This window comes from Alosa sapidissima, chromosome 9 (genome assembly GCF_018492685.1).
Source record: "Alosa sapidissima isolate fAloSap1 chromosome 9, fAloSap1.pri, whole genome shotgun sequence".
In the NCBI taxonomy this organism is placed as follows: domain Eukaryota; kingdom Metazoa; phylum Chordata; class Actinopteri; order Clupeiformes; family Clupeidae; genus Alosa; species Alosa sapidissima.
In genome coordinates, this window is record NC_055965.1 from 22,343,191 (window position 1) to 22,360,690 (window position 17,500).

The 17,500-nt window shown below is 42.5% G+C and overlaps 2 protein-coding genes across 2 annotated transcripts in view; one reads left to right on the forward strand and one right to left on the reverse strand.

The window, feature by feature from the left end:
• LOC121718081 (phospholipid phosphatase 3-like) overlaps positions 1–1,380 on the forward strand; it is a 12,257-nt gene extending 10,877 nt beyond the window's left edge. Inside the window, exon 7 of the mRNA XM_042102924.1 lies at positions 1,358–1,380. The gene's annotated coding sequence lies outside the window, so the exon portion shown is untranslated. The remainder of the gene's footprint in view (positions 1–1,357) is intronic.
• Positions 1,381–10,890: 9,510 nt separating this feature from the next.
• Positions 10,891–17,500, reverse strand: part of LOC121718104 (adhesion G protein-coupled receptor L1-like) — an 87,700-nt gene continuing 81,090 nt past the window's right edge. Inside the window, 5 exon segments of the mRNA XM_042102965.1 lie at positions 10,891–13,790; positions 15,393–15,410; positions 16,131–16,277; positions 16,388–16,484; positions 16,975–17,130. Of these exon segments, the coding sequence (XP_041958899.1) occupies positions 12,823–13,790; positions 15,393–15,410; positions 16,131–16,277; positions 16,388–16,484; positions 16,975–17,130 (1,386 nt within the window). The 3' untranslated portion in view covers positions 10,891–12,822.

A 17,500-nucleotide genomic window follows, 5' to 3' on the forward strand; every position in this document is an offset into this window, starting at 1 on the left:
TCACACACTCTGTTCGAAATGGAAAGACAGCTGCCTGCTGCCTCCCTCCCTACATAGAGAGCTGTCTCACTAGACATGACTTTGGATTGAATGCATCTTTTAAGAATGAGCGTAGCACTCTAGAATCTTTGGTTAACACTACGGTATGATGTTGGCAAAAGCCGGAACGTTAAACTAAACTAGCTTACGTAAGTATGTTCTTGAAATAATGTGGAAGGGTGTATGGTATGTACTCTCTCTCTCTCTCATTCTCTATCTCATATACTCTGTCTCTTTCTCTCTCTTTCTTTTTGTCCTTCTGCCGCTCCCCTTTTCCAGCTGTAGTCCAGGAATTTGAAAAATATTTTCATTGCTTCAGTCAAATCAAAACTGTACTCTTTACTCTGACAGTTACTCATCTCCTCATTTCTCTATCTATCTTTCTCTCTCTCTCTCTCTCTCTCTATCTTTCTCTCTCTCTCTCTCTCTCTCTCTTCCCTGGCTCCAGGTCTGTCCAGGTGTTGCACTGTCAGTAAAGTATGATGGAAGGCAAAGGTCAAATTGTGAACGAGAGAGAGGGAGAGATAAAAAAACAAATGACAGTGAAATAGGAAGGAGGATGATTGAAAGTGGGTGAAAAAACAGTGGGTGTGTGAATGGGTGAATGGGAGAGGAAAAAAACTAATGAAAGTGAATTGGGAAAGAGTGAGAGAAACAGAGAGAGAGCAACAAGAAAGAAGAGATAGGGAGCATGAAAGAGATAAGGTGAAAAATTGACAGTAAAGAATGGGCTATAAAGACCATATGTCAAATTCTGAAGGTGGGAGAGAGAGAGAGAGAAAGAGAGGAAGAAGGAAGTGTAAAAGAATGGGAGCGAAAGAGAGAAACAGAAGAAAGGGAGATAAACAGAGAGGAAGAGAGATATACATATGTGTACATATTATGACAGAGAGTCACTGGCAGTTAAAAATGACTGATGTCTCTTCCTTGTCTGAACATGAATGAATTAACCCACCAACCCACCCACTCACACACACACTTAAAATTCCGACAGACAGACTGTTGAAATGACGTGTGTGTGTGTTCTATTGCACAATAAAACCATGCCTTAGGACAGCATGCCTTTAGCATTGCACGAAAATATAATTGATTTACAGACTCAATTATAGGGATTAACATAATGTGGGGGGAAAGAAATAGTGGGAGTATTGTGTGTGTGTGTGTGTGTGTGTCATGGGAGGATATAAGCAGGAGTGTCATTTTCGCTTTCACACACAACTGCAAAAACAACAACAAAATGCTATCACGTGTGACAAAATCCACAACTGCAAAAACAACAACAAAATGCCATCACGTGTGACAATTCCACAACTACAAAAACAACAACAACAACAACAACAAAATGCTATCACGTGTGACAATTCCACAAATACAAAAACAACAACAACAACAAAATGCTATCATGTGTGACCATTCCACAACTACAAAAACAACAACAACAAAATGCATATTACATCCACTTCCACCCATTCAGCACAGACATACGTAAGGGATAATGTATAGAATGCCGGTCATTGTCGGGAGATAGGTCCCGACAGGGCGAACCGGACCCCGACGCGCCGCTTCACTGCTTGTATGGGTATACACATGGTAAAAAAAAACAGCACAACGCAAGAGAGTGTGACCATTCCACAACTACAAAAACAACAACAACAAAATGCATATTACATCCACTTCCACCCATTCAGCACAGACATACAAAAACAATATTAGCCTTCAGCAAAAGCCTTCACTGCTTGTATGGGTATGCAAGAGAGTGGGAGGGAGAAATGAAACTTTCCTCTGTCTGTGGTTTTGTGTTCTTGTACATGTGATGACAAGACATCCTGTGTCAGATCGCTGGAATTCTGTAAACTCTTTTTTTTTTTTAATTATTACTATTGCACAGGTACTGCAAGTGTTAACAGATGTTATATGACACTATGGTCTAGATGTCAGTCATCATTCCTCATGACTCATCCAGGCCTCAGGAGTCTTGTATCAGCTTGCAGTTCTCCTTATCAACACCTATGATCTCTTTGATGGAGAGAGAGAGAGAGTGGCAGGGAAAGAGCGAGTAGATATGGACAATGATAAAAGTGATAAAAGAGAGAGATATGAGGACAATATGAAAAATATATGAGGACAATGTGATGAAAGAGGGAGATATGAGGACAATATGAAAAATATATGAGGACAATGTGATGAAAGAGAGAGATATGAGGACAATATGATGAAAGAGATATGAGGACAATGTGATGAAAGAGATATGAGGACAATGTGATGAAAGAGATATGAGGACAATATGATGAAAGAGGGAGTGATAAGGACAATATGATAGAGATAGAGAGTGTGTGTTTGTCTGTCTGAAAGTGAAGTGCGTAACCTGATTGAGTGTGTGTGATTAAGTGAATGACTATGTGTGGCTCTCTGTGTGTGTGTGTGTGTGTGTGTGTGTGTGAGTCTCATTTAAAATAATTTCGATCCAGTGAGGTGAAATCTGAGAACCTTATACTGTATGAGTTGCAGGTTGTCATTTTTTTGACATAAAGTAAGTATTTTTGCAGATTTGGGTCACATTTTACAAAGCGTCACAACTTTTTTCAGAATTCGCGTTGTGAAGTTATATATTGTCGGAATTCAGGTTGTACAACATACTGTAATGTACAACCCAAATTCTGAAAAAGTTGGGACGCTTTGTAAAATGTGAATAAAAAAGAATACATACACACACACAACTATGCCTTAAAATCCCAGCCTGGTAACTAAAGGCAACTTAGTCTCACAACACATTAAAGTTCAATCAGTAGATGGGCGGTTGGTTTTAAAAGCACACCACTGCACTGGACAGCAGGGCCGTTTCAAGGAATTTGGGGGCCCCAAGCAAAATGGACATGGAGCCCCACTCACCGCACGCAAAGCCTACAGGAACCACCGCATAGCCATACAGTTTAAATTCACCCACAGTTTATATAAATACAACATTTTGACAGTGCAATACTGCAGTTGCATATATATATATACTGTGCATTAGTTTTGTACACTTGAACATTTGCAAAAACACCACCGTACCATAAAATCCAATATAAATGTAAAAAAGTGCACAATAACTAAATCCAACATACTTAAACACACACGCACACACTCACATTAACATTTTTCAGTTCTCACAAAGTGAGAAAATAAAACACTGCCATCTTATGCAGAAAAAGGATGCATTGTTCAAACTATAAAGAGTGCAGGTTTAAAAATCCAACATAAATACAAGTACACACACACACACACACACACACACACACATAAGATTAACCTTTCAGGCCATCTTCATCAGTGGAGGTATCCTTAGGAAGAGCCTGAGGGCTGAGAAATTTAAGCAAAGCACCTTGAGGGAGAAAGAAAAGATATGTTGGCATTTCCATATTTTGATATTTAGAAGGGATGCAGCTGCTTTCACAACTACCAATGCTTACTGTAAAAACATCCCAAGCGTTATACATTGACCTAGGCCTACTTGTAGCTTAACATAGCATTTAAGCATTCTGCTGTTTGAGAATTAGACAGACGCACCTGATGCTTTAAAGACAGTAAACAGCTGGCGTGCACGAATACTACTAGACATGAATGTTCCAGTCTGCTTTGATGCACGGAATTTAGCGTGTGGTTTTCCTAACCCCCATTTGGTAAATAGATTATCACGGTCGAATAGTTAGTATAGCAGAGAAGCTATGCCACTTTCATCAAAACCTATTACAAAGCTATAGCAATGTTATGTCATTAAATACGATAAACAGTGATTCTGGAACAGATCTGCGTCTTCTTTATCCTGTTAATAAACATATTACAGTATGTAACCATATTCCGTCCGTTCGAAAAAAAAAGTTGCGCTAACTGTTCTAGTTTGTTACAAGCAGCATGGGCCATCAGGCAGGTAGTTAACATAAGCATTTTTTGCTAGGCTAGCCTTCCTGCTGCGACATTACACCATTTGTACAAGACAAGTAGAGCTATTTTATCCAGTGTAATTTATCACTTACCACTATCTTGTTTTTTCTTGTCATCCTATTCCTTTCTCTTCTGGCTTCCGGACGCATAACTCCGCTTCATCATGACTGCCTGTTTTATATTTTCGCGGCAGAGACCACAAACCTGGCTGGCTGGCTGCTGTCAGCGACTACTGAGAGGGACCCCCTTGAGGGGGATCCCGGTATTGCCGGTAACAGTGTCGTTGCACTTTACTGCATTGACTATCAAAGGGGCGCTCACAGTTTGTCGTTGCATTTTATTTTTAACCAGTCGTTGTCTTGGGGCCCCTGGCCAGCTCGGGGCCCCAAGCAATTGCTTGGTTTGCTTGCCTTCTAGCAACGGGCCTGCTGGACAGGAGACTACAGCCTACACTGAATCCCTCCCACCCCTGCTGATCTGCTGTCTGTCTGCTCCTGCTACGCTAACAGCACACAGTGAATATCTAGTGCTCTCTGTGCTTACTAAAAGCACATACACACACACACACACACACACACACACACACACACACACACACACACACACCAATCCCTTAGGTGAACAGTTCCCTTAGGACACTCGTCCATTTCACTGGTGAAATCTCTATTCACTCGTCCCTTTCACTGGTCCCTCTATCAAGCTTCAATCTTTTACTCAGCAACCCCCCTCCTCTCTTCCCACTGTCCCAATGAGAAGAGAGAGAGATCATTGGATAGAATGTTGGGGCAGGTATCTCAAACTCAGTAAGGAGAAAGAGATAGAGTGAGACAAAGAGAGAGTGAGAGAAAGGGAGAGATAGATAGAGAGGGGGGTGGGGGTAGATATTAGAGATTATAGGGGTCTGTAGTAGTCATGTATAAAAAGAGACGATAGACAGGGGTTGCAGGATGGAAATAAGTAACGTCAGTATCTGTTGTTTTACACAGCGGTTGTTGTTAAAGCAAAAGTAAACAAGACAAAGTTCAAAGACAAAGTCCCAGTGTTAAATATGACGTGTTACTATTATGTGCACCGGGGCGTGTGGGTGCCTGGCTACAAGCATGCATATGGGAAAGAGAACAATTTTTAATAGTTGTTGTTATTGCCTGTCTGTGGTTTTGTGTTCTTGTACGTGTGTCGACAATCAGAGTGTTCAGAGTGAATTCTTTTGAGCCTGTTTGTCTTGCCTATTATTGCACATGTACTGCATGTCTTAGCCTGGTGTTAGCAGACGTCATACGGCACTGTGGTCTGCATGCTGTGGTGTACATATCAGTCATCATTTAGTGCTCACCAGTGCCCCCAAGTGGCAGTGGTATGCCATACCACCTCTCGTTTGGACTGAATGGTTGAACTTATACCACCTCTCCACCTCTCATACCACCTCTCATACCACCTCTCGTTTGGATTGAATGGCTGAACTCCACCTCTCCACCTCTCATACCACCTCATACCACGCAGGGCTCTACACTAACATTTTTTTTCAAGAGCACTTGTGCGCCCAAGTTAAAAAATTTAGGAGCACAGACAAACATTTGGGTGCACAGTCAGTTCTATACTTAACTTACAAATAATCTAACATTATACTGCAGCTAACAGTTAAACATGCCAGTGCACCAATTGCGAATATTAAGAATGACTGACAACATTTAGGCTACAGGAAACAGGATTTTAAAGATCAGTGCCTACTTTATTTTCAGTCTGTTCTATTTTCCTACATTTTGTTAATGTAAAATAATATAATACATTGCCATATTTGGATTTAGCCTGTATATCAAGTATCCTGCCAAATGTAGGCTAATTTATTTATTTGTGAATCCATCTATAGCTAATCCAAATATGCCCATGGTGACCTATCTGACTGCATACTGCCTAATACTACTACTAAAACAGTCCATTTCCTCTTCCACAAAACCCAACATAGGCTAATCAAGGATATATGTTTTATACTTTTAGTTTTTATTTGAAATATCTGCATTGATGGGGTCAGTAGGCAAACGTTAGACCTACTTTCGTTTTGCACTTAAGCTTGTATTCGGTGTAAACAAACAAGCATGCGTGGAAGCCTGGAGTTGTCAGTAGCATTCTACCTTTGAATAAAATGGGAGTATTACGGGAGGCTACTTTTGTGCCGGTTCGCTACAGCTATATTTTGCATATTGCAGCCAATACGTCAGCTGAGCTAAAAGGCATGTTAGGTTACCTTTCCTTCTCTCACTGCATTCTCAGAATCTCATCCTGTTCCTCCTATATCCAATGAATTCGGTGGATAGAATAACTAATTTCTTCAATCTTTGCATCTTGGCTGGCTAGTCTAACTTTCCGCTTTTTCCTGCGCGCTCTTGGATTTGATAGAAGCGACTACTAGCGAGTAACAACGCGAAACTGCTAACGTTGATGGGAGGTGTAGTTTTTATGCTGCATTCGCGACGTGATTCTATGGTTTGCACCAGTAATGTTTCTTGATGTTGCAGTGTATTTTGTAGACAAACATTGACATGGTTAGAAGTCATTCGTACCAGTGCGCCTAAATATTTTTTTGCACTCGCACGGCATCATTTTTAAATGGGCGCACTGTAGAGCCCTGCCACCTCTCGTTTGGATTGAATGGGAACAAAAGTACAGGGAACAAAAGGGATGCGTCTTCCTTCATTCCTTTGTATTTGTACCATTTCCTTTGTAAGAATCGGAGACATACATAAATAAAGACGTCGTATGGTCTGCACGCTGTGGTGTACTGTACTTATCAGTAATCATTCCTCGTGACTCATCGCTGGGGGTCTCAAGAGTCTGTATCAGAACCTGATCTCTGTCAAAAACTAATTTAGCCAGCCAGTTCAATCATACAGGAATCTAGAGTTCTAACCCAGCCAGGAATCAGTTATAGGAATCAGCAAAGCCTCAAACATGCAGGCTATAGCCTATATAGAATAACCTAAGATCATTCAGAACCCTTGACAATGGCATCTACAACTCTCCTGTTCTAATTACGCTGGATGGCTTAGTTTATGGTTATGGGATTTGGCAGACACTTTTGTCCAAAGTGACTTACAAATAAAACAATACAATTCTTAAATTAACAGTAAACCGTTTTAAAAAGTTGGTAAGACTTTAACGTCATTCAATGCCTGAATAGTACACCTATTGGGCAGAATTGCATGTGTGCAAGGCTTCACAGATCACAACAATCCTGTGTGCCAGTGCAGCCACATGACTGGCACAATGTATTCACATGTCGGTGGAAAAGGTGGAATAGGTGGAATAGGTGTAGACAACAGCCATATTGGCGTACTGAAGTAACCCCATGGAGGATTATTTGAGTGATGTGTCTCCTCATTAGAAAGTCTCTGGTTTAACTTCATGGCTGACACCATTCAATGCCTGAATAGAGAAGCTACTGCATCCAATGAGACCTGATGGGTGATGGTTATGGTTTTCTTCATTTATTTATTTTCATGATTTCCTGTTTGGTGGTGGTTATGGCATTCTTAATTGATTAATTGATTGTTTGGGTGAATAGACTCATTGACTTACCTGTCTTTGCTTAAACTGTCTCACTGAATGGTGGGTAACATTGTCTACGGCAGTGTTTCTCAAACTTTTTCAGACGAAGGACCACTTAACCAATAAAAAAGAAACGCACGGACCACCTAAAAAAAGATTAGACCTACTTCAACAGTATATAAGCCTACACAATAGGCCTACTCACTGAACTACCTTGCTTATTGTCTTTGCACTTTGCTTATTTTGTCAGAGGACTCATATGATTTAAACTGGCATATTTTACATAGACAGTGTTGCAGAACTGTTTGGATTTACATACAAGTTGGTTCAATATTGCAAACAACTCATCTATATTATATTTGACTGCTCACGGACCACTTGGGATAGCTTGTGGACCACCAGTGGTCCCCGGACCACACTTTGAGAAACACTGGTCTATGGAAACAACTGTGTCAGGTGAGATGTAACAGGCACTTTCCTGTTTTTTTGTTGTTGTTGTCGCTTTTGTTGAAGATATTTCATTCTCCTATCTAACTGTCCCTGTCCAGATCAGAGGTTAAAAACAACATCTAGATAACACACTCCATCTAGATAAAAAACGGTAAACAATGCAGTCCACTCCTCAAAAATAGTTATTCAGTCGCTTTGGTGCATTTCTCAAATAATTTCCAATGGAACTTTCAGTGCAGTCAAAATGACAAGTCCTGACACCAATCTTTATGTCTTGAACAAACAGTTTTGAGAATTTCCATTCTGATCTGAGAAATGCACCAAAGCAACTGAGAAAAACTGGAATTGAGACCTGGGTGATCTTCATACCCTGGAAATCCAGAGTTCTCGCGAGAGCACAGTGTGTGTGATAGAGAGCAGAATGTGTGTGATAGAGAGCTTTTGTGTCAATATTATGTGTGCTTATAAGTCTGTGTATGTGTAATTGTGTGTGTGTGTGTGTGTGTGTGTGTGTGTTGGAGATGTGGATGTGAGAGCTGAGAGTTGGTACCAGACCAGGGCCTCACCATCTGTGAGAGTTTTGAGTGATACATATGAAGAGCCCTTTTCCAAAATGCAATATCCACCATTTTAATGTATTTTCATTAATCATTTTTTTAATTGTTTCCCACTGAAACTGGATTGTTATTATTTATCTTTATTCAATCAAAACAAATGCACTTTTATTGATATTACCTGAAATACACAATTAAATAACATGACTTATTTATGATTCTTCATGTGTATCTCATAACACAAGCAAATGCGTGTGTGTATGTGTGTGTGTGTGTGTGTGTGTGTGTGTGTGTGTTTATGTGAGAATACAAAAAAGAGAGCAAGAGAGATTGAGAAAGAAAGAGAGAGAGAGATAGAGAGAGAAAAAGAGAGAAAGATAGAGAGAGATAGAGAGAGAGAGATAGAGAGAGAGAGCCTTAACTGGTGTTTGATGTGTGAAGGTCACAGGGACACCCACAAAGGCAGGCCGTCAAGGCTCCTGAAGAGGGGGTTGGCTGAGTGGAAAATTATACAAGAGTGGACCCATCACAGCCATCAGACTCTAGAACAACGCCAGAACTGCACCAGCACCGGGACAGAGCCATCTCTGCATCTCGGAGCAGTTGAAACGTGCAGCAGAGCAGGGAAGCAGCAGTCGTGTTGCCCACCACCATTAGTCAAGCTGCCGTGGGCAGAGTGGAGGTTTTTCTGTGCAAATATCATAAAACGCCTGAAGATGCAAGGCAATGACATCATCTGGAGGTGGTATAGACCAAAGTTATCAGCATTTCTGTGATCCCTATGCTAGTGGTTTTCAAAGTGGGTCCCGCAGCAAATTGGAAGGATAAATAAAAGCAAAAAAAAAAAATCAATTAAACAAATGAAAAATATACCTATCATTATGAGTGTTGTTATAAAATACCATTATAAAAATGTTGTTGCATATCTGAACATTATATTTTCCATGATATTCTGTCTGATTGGCTAGTATTCAAACACCTTCATCATCACATAAACTGTCAGTGTAGCCCTGGTAAAGCCCATGATATCCGCTCCTGCTCCTCCTATTTAGCTAGCTGGCTAGCTCTGCTAAAATAGACACCTTTTTGAATGTAAAGTCAAATGGATACATTATTCAAGTTTTGGACGAGCTCATTGAGGCAAATGGGCTTGACTGGTCTTGTTGTGTGGGAGTGGGCCCAGACGTGACTGTGGCTATGGCTGTGAATAACAGTGGACTGACAGAGCTTTCATCAAGCAGAAAGCCACGAATGCAATTTTCACACTGTACTTGTATGCTCCATAGCAAAGTGCTTGTGGCTCAACAGATAGAGGACGAGCCTAATTTATTTTTACATTTGCTGTAGTACTGTCGATGGGTTTAATTAAGCCATCTTGCCAAAAGGGGGCCTTGGCCAAAACCTTCTGAAGAACCATTTCTAAGGTGATCACTTGATGTAAAGGTTCAACACAAAGTCATGGTTCTTTATGGAAGTGATGAAAAGCACACTTGGTTTAGTATTTATAATGTAGCCACTCCTATATGTAGGTGTCACTCCGTTGGCTTGTGAGCTCCAGAAATCGAAACTTAATCAGGCCAATGAAATCGTGTATAGAGTCGTTAGGTGGGCTTAACATAATGATTGATGGCAGAGTTGCAACGGTTTGGCTTGAATTCCCTGCTACTTGAAAACAAATAAGATGGATGTTGCTGCTGGCGAACAGTGTGACACGAGTTAAGCCTTTATTAAGTTGGAAAACGTTTGAACTAGCCAACTAGCTCCGCTGGTGGGAAACGCATGGGACTCATAGCGCTGCCGCTGTCCTATTGCGTGCAGAGGGAATTTGAAAGACAACTGATTATCCCGCCCCTCGGACTGAGCACTGCGAACGGTGAGTTTCCAGACCCTACATTTTAATGGCTCGTCAGGCTAACTTAAATGGCAAATAAAGCTGTAAATTCTCTTTTCAATGGCAAATTCACATTTTTTTATTTACATTGTTGGTGACACCTGTGGTCCTCCATACTCATATCCTCTAGTAATAGTATTGACAGATGCAGTATTAATTCCTAACTAAGGTCTGCCCTGCACTGTAGCTTAAATGTTATTCTCTTGCGGTAAGCTGTGTAGGATACAAGTGTCTGAGTGAATAAATGTATTTTACATGTAAACATAACTACTTGAACACAGTTATTTTTTAGAGTGTAAAATGTGTGGAGTGGTGTCTGTGGGCCAATCCAAACAGTCATCTTCAGGATAGCGGACCAACAAAGACTGAAAAAAAATCAGTGTTATTCTAAATAGACGGCAAGTGATTCTGAAACAATTGTGAAACAATTTGTTGGCAATATAATAAAATGGAAAAACAAAACAAAACAAATATTGAATGCCATGACACTTCTGAGTTTTGTTCTATTTTTATTTTGTATACAAAATCTCTCTCCTCAATCGCCTTTCTTGGTCTCTTTCTTTAATCTACCTCTCTTTTTTGTGACGGAGAGAGAGGCAGGCTGAAAACAGAAAAGAGAGAGAGAGAGCAGGAGAGAGATCGAAGGAGAGGTCAAAAAGAAGACAGGGTCATCCATTTCACAGACTCCCACACATTGTTTTTTTTTTGTAACTATGTTTTTTCACCATTCATTTTTTTCCCTCATTTTCATTTTTTTCTAACGTTTGTGATAGAAGATCGCATCCTTATATGTTTTTAAGTTTTTTTTTTTTTTAAGTTCAGTTCTATTTACAAAGATCAAACAACGGCAAGGGTGAAACACTTTTCAGTTTCAGAGTTCTGTTCCAAGGCCTGGTTGTCACGACGACAAACAGCTAGTGTCCTCCTACTGTCCAACCGACAAACCAACAGGTGGAGATCTGAAGGTCAGTTCCGAAGATCCTTCCGATAGCTGTCCCTCGGGAACAAAAAAGGACTGAATTGGTTGAGGCCTTGGGGTTGTATATAGATTATATGATGAAGACAAAGACTGAGAGTCTATATAGTCCAGTTCTCCCAAAAGAGTGTCTGAAGTCCAAAAGTCCAGAAGTGTCTTAGGCCCTTAGGTCAGTCTGTGACCCCACTGACACGTGACCTTTGAACTTCCACCTCACCAGGTGATACAGTCTTGTCTGTTAGAAACAGAGCCTGATGGGCCCTTGTCGCTCTGTGTCTCTGTGTTGTTTTTTCCCGTAGAAAGAGTTTGATGTGTGTGTGTGTGTGTGTGTGTGTGTGTGTGTGTGTGCGTGCGAATGTGATTTTTTGGCAATGTTGAAGCGCTTTTGAGGGGGTCTGTCTGGCATCAAAGCCTATCACATTCTCCAAAGGGGGGGGGGGGGGACTAAAACACTAAGGATCAATAAAAGTGACTGACAATACAACAATACCACTCCACCCAGTTAGATAGATAGATAGACAGATAGATAGAGAGCGAGAGACACAGAGAGAGAGATAGAGAGAGAGAGAGATGTGAATGAAATTAGCAGGGTGGAATGGCATGAAAGAGAGATAAAATAGAGAGAGAGTGAAAGAGAGAGAGAGAAAGAGAGAATAAAAAAATGAAAAAGTGGAAAGCAAATGTAGGGAAAGGGGAGAGATGCAGGTGAAGTGTGAGGTGAAGTGAAGTGTGTGTGTTTGCGATGAAGGCAGTGGAATGAGCTGGGTGGGAGTGGAGGCGACCGGGAGACAGAGGCAGGGAGGAGGACGCCATGGCAACACCACTACCATCATCATCATCATCATCATCATCAATTTCATCATCAATATCATCATCGTTGGTGTCATTTTAGTCTTTATAATGACTAGAAACAGTGCTAATGGTTATTGCCCTGCGACCACCGTCAGAGAAATGATCATAACAATGACCTCACCATCACCAAGACATCATTATCATCATCATCATCATCATCTTCTTCTTCTTCTTCTTCTTCTTCGTCATGCATGGCTATGGTGAGGTCAGAATCATTGTAGTCATTTATCGTAAGTAAGTGATGACCAAATATTGCACTGGTGCTGTCAACATTTTGAGGAAGGCTGATTATTATCCATCCATGTTGTTGCACATGAAGCTAGTGTAATGGAGACGATTAGAGGTTCAAACCCTCACCACGACCACCACCTTCATCCTCCTCATCCTCATCATCATCATCATCAATACTACAACTTCATCATTGTTATGATCATTTTCATCTACAGCACGACAACAACTATGAAGATGATAATGGTTTTTGTGTCATCTTAATCTTCATCATCATCATCATCATCATCATTGTCGTCGTCACGGCAACGGTGTCGTGGTTCGTCCTCCTCCCGTAACCCTCCGTGTCCCGGTCACCAGCGCCCTAGTCACAGGCTCGTCACCAGTTGCATCTGTCCGTCTGTCTCGCCGTGGGCGGGCTCCAGACCCATCCCCGCGTCCTGATTGGTCCGCCGAGGCGGGGGCTGGTAGAAGGCAGAGATGTGGGCTGGCCGGCTGGCGCTGAAGTAGAGCTCGTCGGGAGGCAGGCCGCCGACGCCGCCACTTCCTCCGACTCCCCTTGACCCTGTGCTGACCTCCACCAGCCCCTCGGGGCTGCTGTCGGGGTAGGAGGAGTCTCGGTCCCGGCCGGCTCCGCCTATGCTCTCGGTGAGCTCGGCCGACAGGCTCTCGGACTCCTCCTCGCTCTGGTAGAACACCGATTGGGTGAGGTGGTGTTCCAGGAGGCGGGGCTTCTCTGGGAGGCGGGGCTTGTCGGGGAGGCGGGGCTTCTCCAGGGCCTTGTAGAGGAGCTCGTCCTCGTCTTGAGGGGGCGGCGGAGGGGGGCGGGGCAAAGGTCGCTGGGGCGGCTCCCGTTGCCCCGTTGACGTCGACGCCAGGAAGTCCTGGCTCTGGTGGAGCTGCGGTGGTTCACGTTGCACCGTCGACGAAGACGACAGGAAGTCCTGGCTCTGGTGGCGCGACTCTGAACTGAGCTCTGCCCCTCCTCCTCCTCCTCCTCCTCCTCCTCCTCCTCCTCCTGTGTGGCTGGTGCCGTAGCGATCGGTCGACGGGCGCAGGTTGCTGTGCACCAGCTCAGAGATGATCATCTTCTCCAGTGCGGCGGCGTCCGATAGGTTCCTCCTCATCCCGCCACCTGCTCCGCCGTGATCCGCGCCTCTCGGCGTCAGCAGGGTGGAGCAGTGCTCCCCGGACACGCCCCCTTGGCCCGACCCGGCGCCTAATAGGTCGGTGCTGCCGCCACCCACGCCGTGCAGCGAATAGCTGTTGTTGTAGTTGCCATTCAGGCGCACACCCTCCAGGCCGCAGGACTCACGGCTGCGAGAGAGGGCGCCCTCTGATGGGGAGACAGGGAAGCACACACAACCACACCACAGTGAGCATTTCAGTGAATAATTATGTACTACAGATGTACTACAGAAACTATCAATGAACAAGCTATGGCCAAAATTCAAATACAATTAAGCCAGAAATTATTCCTTAATTCTATAACAAATGTTGATCTATAGTTTACCAATAGGTTTCTTTTGCCTGAAAATGACATAAGCATGAGACAAAAAGTGGTGCATTATGCTACAAAAATAAATTAATAAAAATAAACATTGTATGTGTCTCCTTGGTTAAAGTAAGGATATTGAATTTAATTAATATTTGGCATTGGTATGGAAAATTAAAGACTTAACTTTAGTATATAGATATTAACTATAAATCCTCACTAAACAAGCACCATCACCAACATCAACACCGCTATCAGATATTCTGATAACGATGATAACAGTCATCATTGTGATACTCAATGAAGCCAAATGTACTGAGAATCACGTGGAAATGTAATATGAATGCAATATGAATGTATTACATATATATAACATATCTGTATTGCATTGACCAGAACTGTTAATTATATACAGTAATCTATAACTATGTACTGCTATGACTTTCACCCTGGCATCATAATATCCTGTTCCTCCTAAATTAACTCCAAAATATACTACTGCTTCTGATACCATGACAATTGTCACTCCACCTACACCTGAGCCCATTTTCCAATTATCACGAAAAAATACAGTTAAGTCCATATACGTGTATGGACAGTGACGGAATTGTTTTGTAACTTTTGTCTCCACTAGAATGTACACCACTAGATTGTCTGAAATGAAACAATTCCTAAATGTTTAATGTTAATTAAAGCAGTAAAAAATCCATCAATTTCATGCTATTATGAAGGAAATTGTCAGAAACAAACAACCAACCTCCCATGAGTCACAAAGTGAACTATGCATTCAACCCCCACCCCCACCACCACCCATTTGTCATAGTCATTCTCCGATCCCTGCCGAGCGTTTCATAACTTCCTGTTTCTGCCGACGGGGGTGGGTGGGTTAACCTTTCCTTCGGCGTACTCTGACTCAGCCCATGGCCACTAAAGGCCCTTATTAAACGTTGGCACTCGTCTGTTTATGCAACATAATTTGCCGTAGCTGGCTATTAATTCTGAGGAAAAAGGGAGGCCGATCTACCAGGTCGTTCTGACACACACACACAGTACACACACAAACACACACACACACAGTACACACACAAACACACACAAAGTACACACACAAACACACACACACAGTACACACACAAACCCACACACAGTACACACACAAACACACACAAAGTACACACACACAGTACACACACAAACACACACACAGTACACATACAAACACACACACAGTACACACACAAACACACACACAGTACACACACACACAGTACACACACAAACACACACACAGTATACATACAAACACACACACAGTACACACACAAACACACACACAGTACACATACAAACACACACACAGTACACCACCACAACAACAGCATGAGTGGAGTGAAGGCAGGAGGAAAGAAGGGAATGGAGCTAAAGGTCATTTGAAGGTCATACTTGAGTCTCTGTATGTTCCTGTTCAGCCATCAGCAAACCAGGGGGACAGAGAGAGAGAGAGAGAGAGAGAGAGAGAGAGAGAGAGAGAGAGAGAGAGAGAGAGAGAGAGAGAGAGAGAGAACAGACAGAAAGAGACAGGGACAGATAAATAGACATAGAAATTGGAAAAACAAAGACAAAACTTTAAAAGTTAAACTAAGTTAAGGACAAATATAAACAGTCATTAAACAGTACAGACATTGATACCCAAAACATTTATAAAGCTGAAAAGAGACAGGACAGGCAAGCAAGATACCAGATAGACAACACCATCATAAGACAATTCACACACACATGGACAGAAAGACAGAGAAATAGACAGACAGAAGGATGTAAATTGGCAGTGATAAAAAAAAACATACCAGAGAGGGGAACATGGAGAGAGAAAGAGAGAGAGAGACAGAGAGAGAGAGAGAGAGAGAGAGAGAGAGAGAAAGAGAGAGAGAGAGAGAGAGAGAGAGAGACCACTCAACAGACACTGATGAATAGACAGTCTTACAAACAAAAAAACAAACAAACAAAAAAACACACTGGAAGAAATGGAGGAGAAATGGATGAGTGGAGTGGAGAAATAAAAGACAGGCACAAGAACGGACCAATGAGCAGACAGGACAAACCTGTGGAGTTGAACACCGACCAATCAGCAGACAGGACAAACCTGTGGAGTTGAACACCGACCAATGAGCAGACAAGACAAACCTGTGGAGTTGAACACCGCAGGTGACGGAGGGTTGAACACAGCGGGGGAGGGAGGGTTGAAGGTCTCAGCCAATAGGGTGTTGTAAGGGGAGGTGCCAGAGCGAGTCTGGAGCACCGGATTGGTCAAGAGGTGATTGCCCATGGTGCCTGAGAGAGAAGAGGCACGCCGAGGTGAAGACAGCGGAAGAGAATGAGAGTGAGAGAGAGAAAGAGAAAGAGAGGGATAGAGACAGAAAAAGAGAGAACGAGAGACGTACCTCTGTTGAGGGTGGGGGTGTTGTTCATATCTGCCGCCATGAAGGAAGACTCGGTTTGTCTGCGGACGGTGTCGTTCCACATACGCCTGATCCGACTCTGCACAGGCAAACAACTCACAGTTTACATCACACAATTCCATTGTGTGTATCTGTGTGTGTATGCATGTGTGTGTGTGTGTGGGGTGTGTGTGTGTGTGTGTATTTCTACTAATGAAATGGTTGATTCTATACTAATTGTTATTGTATAACAATTAACAATTCTTAGTTGTTGTTTGGTCAACAAAATGTCAGAAAATGTAGAAAAAAGCCCAGCATGACATTGCTACAGTAAATGTCACCAAAGATAGAGGCGTAAAGAAGCCAAATTAAATTCAAATTTAAGAAGCTTTGGCATCCCTAATTAAAAAATTAGTCACATCATTTATAAACACACTGAGTGCTGCTTTAGGCCTAATTATTAATTCTTTCATCAAGTTCCTTTTTAAACACCATTTTGAGAAGGAAAAAGGCATATTATATAAGTAATAATTATTATATAAGTAATAATTAATATATATATATATATATATATATATTCGTGGGTTTACCTGTCTGTGGGCAGGGGCATGGCGTGATTGGCTGCCGCCATAGTAACGGCTGTTTCCCCGATGGGCGGAGCTCTTGAGTGAGCCGTGGGAGGCGGAGCTGGAGGCGTGGCCACAGCAGGGGGAGTGACGCAAGCACTTACTGTACTCCTTATGGACCTGGGCGGAGTCAGAGCACACAGTTGGAGTTGGAGTGGCACAAACACTTACTGCACTCCCTATGGGCGTGGGCGGAGTTAAACGGCGTCATCTGTAGTCCAGCTCACTGACGTTTGCGACTAACAGCTGGCACTTTGTCAGTCTGTCAGGAAAAGCTATGTTTGTATACACAAACCTATATATAGGCCCTGGTGGCATTGTGTGAGAGCTGTGCTACATATGGATTTTCCTAACGTTGGTAGAGATGTTACATCTCTGGCATGGCTTGCACCTTTAATGATGATAAATGAACATCAAAACATTCTCCACACACACACAGCACGCAGGCAGTATGTCCCAGGGCTAAGACTGTCTGTCACTTCTTATTGGG